Here is a 14,409-nt window from a genome sequence, read left to right as displayed (position 1 = left end):
TACAACGTATTATTTCAATATCTTGGACCACAGGTCCTTTGGTTTCGTGTGCCTTATGGCCATCAGGGGCAATCGTGGTTTAATTGTATCTCTGCATTCTCTTTACTTACTGATCAATTTGGAATATCTTGCCCTAGAACACTGCTACTATGCAAGACTATTTTTTTTTTTATAATGGATGAAATTGGTTTAAATCCAAGTTTTCCTCTCACTGGAACTTGATAATGTGTCCACTGTTTTAATTTCTTTTTCTAGGAAACACTTTTAAACACATACAATTATTTGAAGAATATGCATTTGATTAAATGTTCATTTCTATTCACCTCACAAAGTGTAAATGCTTCTTTCTGATCCAGTAATACGTTATTGAGATTTCCCAAGTCTAAGGGCACGAGGGCATAAAGATTTCTATTTCTAATACAGAAGGGTTCCCACAATTTCTATCATGTAACCAAGTACAATTCCGTGAAGACAAACTTGGGTCAAAAATACTGGAGGGGAAAGTGAAAGAATGATAATCTTAGAGAAAAAGTAAGTCCAAAATAAAGTTTTCATAAAATGATAACAAAAATTTAAAAAAAAAATTGTTTTTCTATTAAATCATAATAGTAAGAAAAAGAGATTTCATGCAGTGTGCTTGCAATTAGCACTCACTGGACAGCAGCATCCTAATGAGTGAGAAAAAAAGTCGGGTTGAAACTCAAAAAACTCGGACATTAAAAAATAAGTCGAACAAAATAGGAAGCAAAACCCATGCACAGTGAATGCTAACTTTGTAGATTCCTGCTTCTAACACTTATCTACTAAGAACAACAGTAAGAAAAAACAGATAATGCTTTCTTTTTTTTTCTTTAACCTACCTGCATTCTATTAAAGATAAAAAAGCTGAAGCTCTTAGTATAAATTCTACAGATTCAATCAGTACAAATTACAATAAATATAGTCTGCTAAGAAGATAAAATAGGAAGCTCAACAATTTGGTCAATGACACTAATTTCATAGCTTACAGTAGATCTACTAAAACATGACTGAAAACAGTGCTTTACGTTTTTATACAGATCAAAATATGTTTCTGTTGGGAGTGGAATGGGGTTCAAGGATGATTAGGGAAGGATACGATCAGTGCCTTGGAATATCACACAACCTTTCACCAATTCTCCCATGATGCAACCAACTGACCAGATATCAACTGAAAGTAAAAATGAAATGATCAAATTATGAAGTATCATGAACAAAAGTGAGGAAAACAAACAAACAAAATGAAGACATCTAGCATCTACAATAAAACACAACGATGTGGAAAACCAAACTGCTAACACGAATTTTCAATCATTTCAATGCCAACTAATTAAACTGTTGCTAAATTTTGTTTTCAGAATTTTGTAAAATATAATCAGCAATTACACTACTGAAACGACCGTGAAGAAGGATACAATCTCTTCCTGGGAACAGGACTTTATGGAGGACCATTTCTGCCATAATGCACCCAACAGACCAGATATCCACTATCATATGTTAGGTGTAACAAGGACAAAAGATTAAAGAGGTTTTTTAAATATCAGAATTATTTATTTGTAAATTCATACTGCTTATTTATAGTCGTGCAGATAAGTATTTTTGTCCCATCCAGAACTGCCTCCAGAGATGTTCTCATCCACGTGAGCACTTGCAGTAGAACAAGTGCCACGTGCACCAATGTAAATGTTTCAGTGGCTCAGCAAGGTCCTGCGAGTCCCTTTTTTCACACAGCTAAAGTTATAAACAGCAAAGTATCCCCAAGCCCCAGTAAAAAACCAAAAAGATGTACTAGGTTAGAAGACCAGAGGAGGCAGAATGTTACTTCACAGCTAGAAAATATCAGCAAGTAAAACAGTAATGTGGGTCAAGGACAGTTTCCTTGCCAGTAGTTTTGTTGGCTGAATGTTCAATATATTAAAGCCAGTATATATATAGTACAACACCCAGCCTCTTTAAGTGCTATTTATATAGATTTAGGAGAATAAACTACATGGTTTATTGGAGAATCTGAAATAGATTTTCAATGAAGTCATCACAGACACTGAGGGGACAGACTTAAAATATGCTTCACAGTAAAAATCACAGTGATAAAAAGGTTTATTATTTATACACTGATCGTTGGTTAGTTGGTTTTCTAAAACATCATGCAGCATAGGTATCTCATAGATCGGTAAGATAAAGAAAATGGCAACAGGACAACAGAGGAAAGGGCAAGACAGCAGGGAAGCAGAAACAGTACATGCTAAATGGAGATATGGATACAGTAGAAAACTCCTATTCTCCACAAAATACTTATTGTACATTTTATGTTTTAATAATCTCAGTAACATGATTAGCATTAAAAATAGACATAGCAGAGGGAAATTAGCTCTGTCCCAGTCTTTTAAAGCTATTACGTTTGGAGACACATGCTTTAGACAAACAATTTAAAGCATTACTCCAGTAACTTACCATTCTCTTTATATCCCATTCCAAGGATAACCTCTGGCGCTCTGTAATATCGTGTTACTACATATGGAGTCATCATAAAATTAGTACACGCTGTTCTTGCCAGTCCAAAATCAAGGATTTTGAGTGTACAATCTGATTTTACTACTATGTTGCTGGGTTTCAAATCCTAACAAGAAATTAGTGCAGTTAAGGAAGGATCTACAGACTGAACAACACCCCCCCCTTGAAGTCAGTAACGCCACCAGTTCACCTCACAGTAGCAGTTTTACATTCATTTACATTCACAAGAATTTGAATTACAGATGTATATTTTGACTCTGTTGAAGTATATGACGTGGTTTCAACCACATGAATTATGCTTTCAGGTGCAGAACTTCCTTTTCTTAAGAGAGGCAGTGACATGCAAATAGGAAAGCAACAACTTTTTGCAGAATGGTATTGAATCAACTCGCTTGCATTTTCTAATCTTCTGTACAGACTTTTCTCTTGAAATAACTGAATAATTATTTACAGTAGTTGGCAGTGAAATTTGTTATCTCATCTTGTTATAATGCTGGGCCATGTGAAGCATATCAGATTTCAATATTCATCTATTAATAACAGAGGTTGGTGTCACATACATTATTTCAAGCTGTGTTTAGTCACAGACTCTTTTAAGTCATCTCTAGACATATTCCTTTGAGCTAGCCAAGTTCTGTCCCTTTCCTAGCCGATTTCTTGTCTAATCCAGAATTTCCACTCAATCTTGACAGGCCTTTTTGCTTTGTTCCCAGAGTAACCCAACACTTTAGCCTCTCTATTTAAATAAACTTCCTGCCTTTGTTTAGCTATTAGTTTGGTTAGCTTGGTTCCACCAATGGCTCATTTCCATGTTCAACCAGCATCAGTTCTGTCCAGCTGCTCTGTTAGCTCCAATGACTTCAAATTTCTCAGCAAACATTTTGTCTCTCCTTTAGTTCTAAATCACAGCCAACAAGTCAGGTGGAGTTCAGCTGGAGTTCCAGCTCCCTCCCTTCAATATTACATATGTTAACTACACACAATGGTAGATTTTTTCAGCAAGGCAAAGAAGATTTGTTGCAATTTACCCAGGTTCTCAATTATGTTTATGGACTGAACGTGAAGGAAAAAAGCATATTAGACTAGAAGCTGACTGAATTTTTCAACTACCAGGGAAAACAGATTTAAAAGATGTGTCCAGGAAATAGGAGAAAAGAAGAACAGGAAAGGAACAAAAAAAAAAGAAGTATGACTGTCAGGTAGACTGACTGGTCATGGAAAATACGAATTGCAGCTGCAGGAAACCAGAATCAGAGTTGCATGAAGTACGCTCAGGACTTTTAAGTTCTGAACAACCATTTGGTAATATAAAAGTCAAATATTAAATTTGAAAGACTCATTCTTTAGTAATTTGGAAGGTATGCAGTTGCTCATGTTTTATGACTTGATCAGCATCCCTTAAATCTACAGAACCGATCTGTTTTAAGATCTGTTAACAATACATTGGTCTTAGTCTTCAAATCTGAAAATCTCCAGGTTTAATAACAGTATGAACAAAAGAACTATAAACATACAAAAGAGCAATTCCCTGCCAACCCCTCAGGTTCATAAGAACAACTGTGTTCATAAAGAATATCAGTAATGATCTAATACTACCTACTCTGTGGATGATACCAGCTGAGTGGAGATGTTTGATACCACATAGCATCTGGTAAAGGAGATAAGACATTCTTTCATGATCCAATTCCATATGAATAACTTGGCACAAGTTGGCATCCATCAGCTCCATAACCAAATATCTGAAGCATGAGAAAACATTCTTATAAACTGTAAGAACATTAAGAAAACTTATGATTTTAAGAAAAGATCATGCATTAACACAATTTCAAAATTAGGGTCATTCACTGGAACTTATGACTACCCCAAAATTAAATCACCATGGATAAGAGGTAAATAACTATTTCCCACTTCCATTTTATGTCTGTAGTGAAACAACTTTATCTCTGAATTTATTTCAGAAGCGTCAAGAAAGACTAACTAAAGCTTAAACTTAGACTTTAGTTACTCTCTACTTAGCATAAAGACTGTAAGACACTGGAGCTATGCTGCTACGGCTTAGATGAACATTTGTCAGGAAAACTGCAATAAAAGTCTAGTACTTACACATCCTGAAATTCTTCTAGTGACTTCTGCGGTGTAAATACGTTTAATAAACTAATTATCTATAAAGAAAAAACAAGATTCAGCTTTAATTCAAATAAAAACCCAATTATTACAGAAATTATTATTCAAAGCCAAACACATACTGGTACTAAACACAATTTAATATTACTTGGTTTCACTTAACTCACTCACACTGTAGAACTGTTGTTTCAAATACAGTTGAAAACTGCAGCACGTGTGCTGAAGGGACTAAAACAGGGCACAGGCTTTTTTTTTCCCTCCAAGTTATATGACACCCGTGTCCTTCCTCAGTACCTGAAATGTGTTCCTTTTGTCCCCACATAAACAATAATCTCTTATTTTAAATTATGTACTGGGCAAGAATTTTTAACTAAGACTGTCCAACAAGAGCAGAGGTGCCCCATGCCACCCCATTCAATTTACACTGTTACACACTATTTCTAAAAGAACTCCTACCATTACTATGCTGCCATCCTTAATTACAACCTTGCCTTTATTCTGCTACTTCTGGACTACACCAAAAGCTTACTGCAGCAGTCCTAGGAGGTTAGACACTGGAGTACAAAACTTTCACAATCAGTATTGTTTCCAGTTCATGTTGGCATCACAATGCAACACACTGTGATCCTTATATTCTTGTACTCATACGTTCAATTACTGACATTATGGCTCAGTATCTTAGAAGGCTCAATGACCTTGTATGCACGTATGGCACGTCTGCATTTCAGTTGTGTTTACTGGCAAGTTTTCAAGCTGCACCATTATACCTTCCAAACCTACCAGTCAAACATTATGTTTAATAAAACTCTTGCATAAACTCAGGAAATATAACTACAGAGCAGCTAGAAGAGCCAAGCCCACAACCAAACCCAGTGCCAAACAGGCCTTGCTGCAGTTGGATGTAAAAAGGCAAATGAACCACAGCAAAACCATCTCTGAAGTCTACTCTGATGGTAAACCCATAGCAACACTGCAACAAGAGCCTCCTGTTCTTGGCACTTCATCCTCCAAACAACTCACCCAAGAGCTGAACCTCACACTGTGAATAACTATAAAACCCATCACAAATTTTTTTGGTTTCTCTCACCATTTTTTTCGCTAGTTTGGTTAAAGATTTGCAAGAAAGCAAATCTTGAGCTTTTTAGATATGAGAGAATGAGAGAGGGAAATACAAAGGCAGACTTACATTTTTGTGATTGACACATTTTAAAAGAACAAGCTCTCTGTAAGCTCTTTTTGCGTGGGTTTGATTCTGAAAAGGACGACTCAACTTCTTTACAGCAACATTTATTCCAAGGACTGTATCGAACGCAGCACTGCAAGTTGTCAAAGACAAACAGCTTAAGTTGAAATCTGCTTGGGGGAGAGGCGACGGAAGAGGGGAGATGGGAACACAGAAAGAAATCAAGATTTGAGGAAATAAATATCAACTAAGCTGCTTACGCTGATTTCATTTTACATTTAGAAAAAAACACATTAAAAGTGAATCTAAACATTCCTTAAAAAACAAAGGTAGGCTGAACAGAAGCCACCAACATTCTTATGAAAAGCCTTCTGTGCCCTCCCCTCCCTCAAATAAGACAGAATCCGCTGACTTGAGACTTTTGCTCAAAATTGAGAGATCTAAAAATACATTAAGCATGTTTTTAAGTAATATTTCAGCTGCCTGTATTTCCAGCTTAGTCTGTACACTTGGGGATTTTTCTGGGCACTGTTGCTGACTGACAGTCATTTAACATTTGCAGTGTTATTTATCTTTCCTAAAGAACAGTCACACCATCTGATCTGTACTGCAGGCATCAGTGCTCTCATCTATGTGGATAGTTTACAACTCAAAGCAATTTTAGTGCTTTGCAGAAAATGAATTATCTGGTTTCAGCAAAAACAAAAATCAATATGGAAGATTTACACACTGTAGGGAGCAATGCAACAGCTTAAAAATGAAAATGAGCATTAATTTGGTAGCTTTTTTTCAGTTTTTCTTTCCCTCTGTAGTTCAAGGTACAGGTGCAAACACTTTAAAAACTGTAAGAATCTAAGGCTAAATTACGTGTATATCCAGAACAAGACTAAGGTTGAAATATTCTTCATTATGAACACACAGGGAATTTGACAAAATACCTGCAAATGCATGGCAAGAACAACACAGGAGTTCCAATCTATTGCCTCTCTTGCTTTAAATAAGAATTCCCAGATGATCTCCATTCAATGCTACTTTCATACGGTAGGAAAGAATTCTCACTCATGTCTTTTCCAAAGCCTTGTGAGCTCCTTCCCTGCCTCATCAGGACCCATACAGATGTGAAGGACCGCCCTATTACAGCACTCTTACAAGAAGTGCAGCTCATCTGCAGCAGCAATACTCAAACCGTATGAAGTTTATCAACATCAAATCACTGCCTTCCCTACTGGAAAAGGTACCACCAGCATTTGGCAGGGTTCACCCACAAGATGCTGTTCCCTGGGAGGCACAGTTCAGTGCCCACATTTCAATCACTGCACTGTTCTCATTAAAGGCTTGCTAGTTTTCATTTTCACTCAGTTCTGTGACACACACAAGTTATTATTCAGGATATGATCACTCTTAGATTTAAAACTTTTTCATTTAACTATGCAAAACAAAACAAAAAATGGGAGGAAGGGAACCAGTGAGAAACTATTTTCTCTCAGATATGAAAGATGAAAGCTCTGGTGTTTCCAATATTTCATCTAAAAGATATTTTATGTACAATTTTATTTAGATTAATGGCTTTAACAGCACTGTGGTTGTTGGTCTGCACCAGCAAACAACCAGTAACCAACAGGGTACACAATAAACAGCTGCTCAAGCCAGTCGTGAGCAGCAAGACCACTGCAACAGTGGGACAGACATTTTAGGGAAGATACCCGTTTGCAATCTGAGCAACCAGGTATGTGTCAAGACTCCATCCCAGCACATACAAACAACTTCACCTCTACCTTTTTTGTTGGTTTTTTTTTTTGTTTTTTTTACTTATCCACATGCGAGTGACTGACACTGCATCTCAATAAAGAATCTGTATTTGGTATCTCTGAAGAACCTCCATGTCTGTCCTCTCCCCAAAAGCAACATCAATTTGATCACAGTGAATTCTATTAAGGTCTTCAGAGCACTTTTAAAAGGTTGCATCTTGAGACAGCTTTTAATATTAGCAATAAAGACGCCACATGCAGAATGAACTTTTAAACAAAACATCTTGACCTAAATTACAGCAAGAAATCATGCTTCAGTTCTGTAGGCAAAAGACTTTTGCCTCGAACTGCAATGTGCTCCTGCTGTGGATTCCTGCTTCAGCAGCTCCACTTCACTCACTCTTTCCCTCCTGCCCAAACACGGCTTTGCAAACAGCAACAAACTCCTGACTGTTTCTTCAAGTGCAACTGTAGGGAAAATTGTGGACAAAGCAAAGTCACACGAGTTTGTAAGATCACAGTTTTGCTATCTTGAAGGACAGAATAAATTTGTTGGGACAGAAAAATCAGATTGACTAATTAAACATCAGAAATCCAGGGCAAGAAAGGAAAATCTGATATCAAGTCTGAAACAAAAATTAGTTCAAGAAAATCCTTTTGTGCAAGCAGTTACTCATTTGTAAATAGATTCTAAGATTTTGAGCATGCTAGAACTTAAGAAGTGTGAAAAGTCACATACAGAAGACACACTTTGTATATAAAATACACAAATAAACTCTACATAAACAACCAAGTTCCTTTTTCATTTTCTAGAGTTCTCATTTTGTATTTCCTTTATGCAACACGCAAACGACACCAAGATTTTCCTAGCCAAAAATGACAGGATAGCACTCATCCTATGGTGAGATTTCTACACTACGTACCCTTACATTTTGCATATTTCCCCGGTGTATTTTAGGGACTTTTACAGAGAAATTTAGATTTTGCACCTTCTTCAATTTGGACAAAGTTTTCAGATGTTTCACATGAAGAAAATTTATGCAATGTTTTACTCTGTTGTTCCAAAAATCAAGTTTTCTCAAAACAAGTCAATAAATCAGATCATCCCTTTCTCCACCCCAGATGCTGACCTTAGCACAACCCCAACTGTTTTGAAGCAATGCCCAGTTTAACTCATGTCATGTAGACACGCACTACTTCCAATGAAAGGAGAAGCAATTTCAACCACCCTAAATTCTTACATACAATCTAGAACCAGCATATCATTAAGAATATTTATACCCAGAACATGTTTGCACTACACTAACACTGACCCAAACACTAATACCAAGATCTAGCATGCCTACTCATTCCTCACTCAACCTACTAAAGAATGAAATACTCATTGCACTCATTTTTTCATCTGTTAGCACTCCTTTCCTAGATATAAAACATTTTTTAAGGTTTTAAAAAAGCCAGAAAGTCATGGGCAGGTGCTGTATAAAGGGCTGCTCACAATATGAGTCATCACACTTATTCTGCAGAATTTATTGGCAGACAGAAACTGCAGACTGGATTTAAAGCATGAACAACCCATCACGCGTTTCTGATTAAGTCTGATATAACAGAGTTCTTAAGTACATCTGTTTGCTTCCTCATGTATGGAACTGTAAAATCGCATCGATAAGATCTGTTGCTGTGACCCAGTAAGTTTTGCCCAACAAAACAAGGGCTGGCAATAAGTGGTGCAGAATAGACTGCTGCAGTCTAAAAAACATTTGAAAGTGTTTACCTTTAGCTGGCCCAGAGGTGTGGTGCCATACAAGAGACTAAGGTTCAGGATCAGACTAACGACTCTCACGTCCTGGGCCAGTGGAGGCTGGACACATAGCTGAGGTGACACAGCAAGGAAGAGACGGCCAGCCCAACCCCTCACAGCATCCCTTCCTGGTTAATCCATGGAGTGACAATGACACTGATTTGCCTCGTCCTGCCAGTTAATGGCAAGGCACTGCATTGATGGCTCCTAGAAATGGACAGGAGTGATTGGGAATAAAAGGGGGGGAAAAAAGGGGGCCATGAAGAAACGAGTAAAACCCAGAATCTCTCACCATCTCATTGTCATACCTTACACTATAATAGCATAACTACATGGGGAAGGTGACAACTAAAAGAAAAATAAAGTGGTTAATGGGAAGGAAATCTGTTGACCCTCTTCATTTATGTTGTTATCCAAATATTACTTTTCCCCTAAAATCAAAACAAAAGCTAGTTTCCCACATGAACTACTGCAGGTAGGTATTTTAGTAACTAGTTCATCATAACCCTGTAGCAAGAGACAAAGCACTCATCGATTTTCATAACATTTGATATCCTGGCACCCCTATCAGGAACACATTCAAATTTTGTTATGCATGTAGAGCTTTTTACGTTTAAATAAAATATTTATTACTCACCAAACAATGCCCTGTGCCCCTGATCCTATGGGCTTCAATTGCTGGTAACGTTTTAGTACAGTGAATGTTGAATCTGCAACTTGAACACTGTAAAACTGACTATCGCATTTACTGTCACTCATGGTGTAGTGTCATGTAGTTTTCTCTCTCAAGAACCTGGTACAGGCTTCAAGACCTGAAAGAAACAAGAAAAATGTTCAATCTGAGTAATTCAAGGCAGACAAGATGGAAAATAGATTATGCATATTTTAACACATATGAATTTTTCAAGAGCATACTATTAAATAAGCATTATTTCAGCTTCACTTACAACTACTGCTAATGAAAAACCCCTGCAGACGAGACAACAAATAATCATACCTTTCCCAGCTGTAAGCAAACATTTCCACTCCAATCCCTAAAACAAAAAGCAGCTAAGTAAACAACTGTGAAAACAAACACCACTACCCTCAGGCAACCCTTGTAGGAGGTCTCCAGGACTCAGAACTTCCCTAACTTTGTGCTCACCACCCACCCTCCTTCCTCCTGTCTTTAATACACATTGACATCCCATGCCACAGTTAGTGTTTTTCAAGTCCTACAAGAATTAAGAGAGTTGGTACTAAAATTTGAAAGAACTGGCCACGTTGTAACAGTAAGCCTTATCCCAAACGCACTACAGTGCTTAAGGACTGTTTTGTTTGTATGTTAACAATCCCCTTTAATGAAGGCAAAAGCAAACTGCAGACAAAAAGCAATTCCATCCAGGAAGTTACACTGCAGTTCACCTCTCTCATTGCCTTGCTCTCACAGCTGCAACTGGACATTCTGAAAGACTGAGTCCAGAGGGCAGCAAGGATCAAGGCCTAGGAGGACAAGTCATCTCATTAACTGGGTTACTTACAGGAAACCGATGAGAGGAGGAAGTGCACAAAAGACCAAAGAAAGAAGGAATGAAATAATGTATGAACGCAATGGATGTGGTGATTAGCAGTGAGTTATGAAGATTCTGATTATGAAGATATGAAGGGAAGGAGGGGAAACAAAGCCCTTTTTGCAAAGGTAGTGCTAGATAAGATTCCCTAAGGAAGTTACAGGCTCTCCCTCACTGGATGTTGGTGCTACACTAAAAACTGTCTGTAATGAATTAGATGTAGGTAATTACACCTGAGATTGAGGTAGTGGACTACACCTCTTCAATTCCAAATCACTACAGTAGCGAGAGCACAGGCCTTGCTTTCCCAGGCATCCGTCTTCCCTCCACGCTTTATGACAATTACCTCAGTGATAACCAAAGATGTCTCTGAAAAACTCTCCGATTTTTAATTTGACATGCATCATGACAGATAGTGCCATTACAGCCCAGACTGAACTGCACAGCCAACAGTTCCCCAAAACAGGAAATGAAAGCAGATCACCTCCCTACAAGCAGCTGGCCCAACCACCCGGCTGTCCTGCATCATTTGTAGCTAAAGAAAGAGCAGTTACTCTCCCTCTTCACCAGTCTACAGAATATTGGCGAGCCCATGCAAAGCAGAAAAGCCTTGACAGCAACCCAGAAGCACATCCTGGAAAGGCACAGAGCTATATGAGTAGCTTCTAGTAGCTTCAGGAATTAGAATATGGGCCTCTCCCTTCCCAGCTGGCAGCAGGATGGATCAGTGTCTTCTCCATGGCCTGGGCACAGGAACACAGGAAACATACAAGGAAAAAAGATGTAAAGCTGCAAATGCTAACGGAGACTAAAGTCAAAATGGTAACAATTAGTCTTAAGGCGTTCTGAAGAAATATCTGGAGTCCTCTTTAATTTCTAGTATCTCAAAATCTAAGCAGCATTTTACAAAGTAAATACTCAATCTGGTCACCTCCAGGAGTTATTTAGACAGTAAGTAGCCCTTCTTCCTTCCTGTCTTTTATCACTCCAGAGCTATAGACACTGATGCACCACAATCTTTGATTAACAACCCCTGAGAAGCCCTGGTATTTTCTGTACATCTCCAAATACTGAAAGACAGACAGAGCTGGAAAGACAAGACTAAGGAAAAGGTCAAGATTCTCTCTCTGAAAAGGGCTTAAAGAGTGCGAAAAAAGTATAGATGTGGATTACACTGGAAATCAAATGAAACACGTTAGTTATGTGGGATCTAAGCTGGTACTTCTTCAGAGGTTAATGAGGATCACTGCTGTTCTGTAAGTGATAAAGAAGCAGAGGAAAAGGAAGTGATCCTGAACTAAAGAAACCTCACTTTAAGAAATCTTGTCTGTACAAAGTCATTACTTGAAAACAGTTTAAAGACCAGGATAAGCTCTTTAGACAAGACCCAAAGAGGGATTTGTGAATCACAACACACAAGCTCTATGTATTCAGACATCCTCTGGAGCCCACTGTGCTGGGCACCCAGCCTACCCTGAGCCCTAGGCAAGACTTAGGTTATTTCAGATATACAAACTGATGTAAAGCTAAATGCCATGAGATTGTAAATACTGACATAATTTAAGGCTCTGAGACTATTTTGAGGCTAAACCCATTGAATAAGAAGGCTGCCCATCACTCAAGAGGGAAAAGTACATCTGACAAGTAAGTTTCTTAAACCTGAGCTTTTACTCTGCTACCCAAGGCAATTTGATTCATCACTCCTCCCAGCAGGTACACGACATGTCCCACACACCTCCCATACAGGAATCTTTTGGAAGTTGGCATTACTTCCATTTCAGAAATACACATTTTCATTCATGGCTTCCTAGCTGCAGCAAACAGGAGCAGAGCCAAACGTGGAAGTCATTCATTCGTGGGACAGCCAGCAAACATACTTCTGCAGATTGATAAGGGCACTCAATCACAGTGTTTCAAGATAGTATTCTATTTTTGAGCGTGCATGAGATGCAGATAAATTGGGTGCAGGTTTCTGTGTTTGTTTTAATAACGCGCTTGTAGAATTGAAAAAATTAAAAATTATAAAGCTGATTTTACTCAATGCAAAGAGATCACAAGTGCTTACAGAAGTATTTTCAGCCTCAGTTCATGCAAAGTAAAATAATTAAAAAAAAAAGGAAAGCAGACACACCAAACCCATCTCCAATAAACATACAGAATTGCAGCAGGGAAGTATTTAGGGGGTGAAAGCAACTGCATTACAGTGTACGTACATACTGCACCAGTCACCTCTGCAAAAGGCACCTATTAAAATGGCAACTTATTATTAACCAGAGCCATTCCCTGGATATTTTCCACGTCAAAAGCTTCTGAAGCAAACAGGTTGGAACAGCTGGGAACGTTCCCCGTGCTGTTTTGGATACAGAAATGTTATCACAGTGAACATCAAGAAATTGAACTTCGGGCTAAACTGCACTGCAGACAGAAAGAACCCAGGTGCACACACACACGAAAAGACAGGGAAACCACACAGAACATTCACCTTTACAGACGCGCTCTGCAAATTAACCAATACTCGCTTTATCCGCTCAGCGCTCTGACAAGCAGCTCGGTCTTTAACCAGCCGAAGCTACCAGCGAGCAGATCTCACCGACAGCCACCAGCCCCGCTGTCATTTTGCTGCTAAACAAACGCTGAAAGCAAACACTGGGCGCACCTCGGCCGGGAGACGGAGGGGAAAAGTTCAAACGCGCATCTGCCGTGCAATGAGTCCGCTGCGAAATGACGGAGCGGCCGTAGAGCCGAGCGAACGCGCTGACGGAATTCCTTCACTCGTGCGGTTTCTGTCGCGGAGCGGCACGGCGCGGCTCCCGCCGGCACCGAGCGCGGCCAGGACGGCGCGGGGCGCCGAGGGCGGGCAGCGGGCGCGGCCGGGCAGGGGCAGCAATGCGGCACGGGAAGGGCGAGGGGCGTAGCGGGGCCGAGAAGAAGGAAGGGGCCCCCGGCTCGGCCCCTCCGCCTCCTCCCCCCACTCCGGAGGGCCGGGCCCGGGGCAGCGACGCGCGGGGAAGCCCGGCCCAGCCCCGGCTGCGCCTCGGCGGGCGGGGCCCGCGGGGAAGAGCCGGGGACTCCTCTCGGCACAGGGCCGGGGGGCTCGGCTCGGCTCGCTCCGGCTCCGGCCTCGCCGCACGCAACGCCCTCCTCGCGGCCTCCCTCACCGTCTCCTCACTCGGTCGGGCTCCAGCGGGACGGGGCGCGGCGCTCGCGAGCCGCGCAGCCACCTCCGCCGCTGCCTCCACCTCCTCCGGCGCGCAGGGCCGCCCCAGCCACAATGGCCTCCCGGTGCTCCGCGCAGGCCGCGCCAGGCCTGAGCGCGCTGACGGGCAGCCGCTCGGACCAATCGCGAGCCCAAGCCGCGAAGCTCAGCCAATAGCGGTCCGGGGGCGGGACAGACCTGGCGCTATATAAGGCAGGGCAGCGGGGAAGGACCGCAGTGGGAGCGGGGAGGTTGAACCAATCCAGGCGCCATCTCCGCCC

General features: G+C 40.5%; 1 protein-coding gene across 7 annotated transcripts in view; it reads right to left on the bottom strand.

Moving 5' to 3' along the window:
• Window positions 1-14,258, bottom strand: part of MAPK9 (mitogen-activated protein kinase 9) — a 28,844-nt gene extending 14,586 nt beyond the window's left edge. For 2 of the 7 annotated variants that reach the window (XR_016471476.1, XM_031598343.2), the window contains exons 1-7: window positions 13,589-14,257; window positions 10,020-10,194; window positions 5,840-5,969; window positions 4,633-4,691; window positions 4,130-4,268; window positions 2,470-2,635; window positions 1,118-1,189 (exon numbers count right to left, since the gene is read on the bottom strand). Coding sequence is in view for 6 of the 7 variants with exons in the window: in XM_031598343.2 (XP_031454203.1) it covers window positions 1,118-1,189; window positions 2,470-2,635; window positions 4,130-4,268; window positions 4,633-4,691; window positions 5,840-5,969; window positions 10,020-10,141 (688 nt within the window). In the remaining variant the exon portion in view is untranslated. The other 5 variants (XM_090151138.1, XM_031598342.2, XM_031598339.2 and 2 more) reach the window with 5 other exon arrangements.
• Between the last annotated feature and the right edge of the window lie 151 nt (window positions 14,259-14,409).

This window comes from Phasianus colchicus, chromosome 15, assembly GCF_987193195.1.
Source record: "Phasianus colchicus chromosome 15, bPhaCol1.hap1.1, whole genome shotgun sequence".
In the NCBI taxonomy this organism is placed as follows: Eukaryota; Metazoa; Chordata; class Aves; order Galliformes; family Phasianidae; genus Phasianus; species Phasianus colchicus.
Note: the sequence above shows the minus strand (reverse complement) of the source record. Positions and strands in the feature narration are given on the sequence as shown.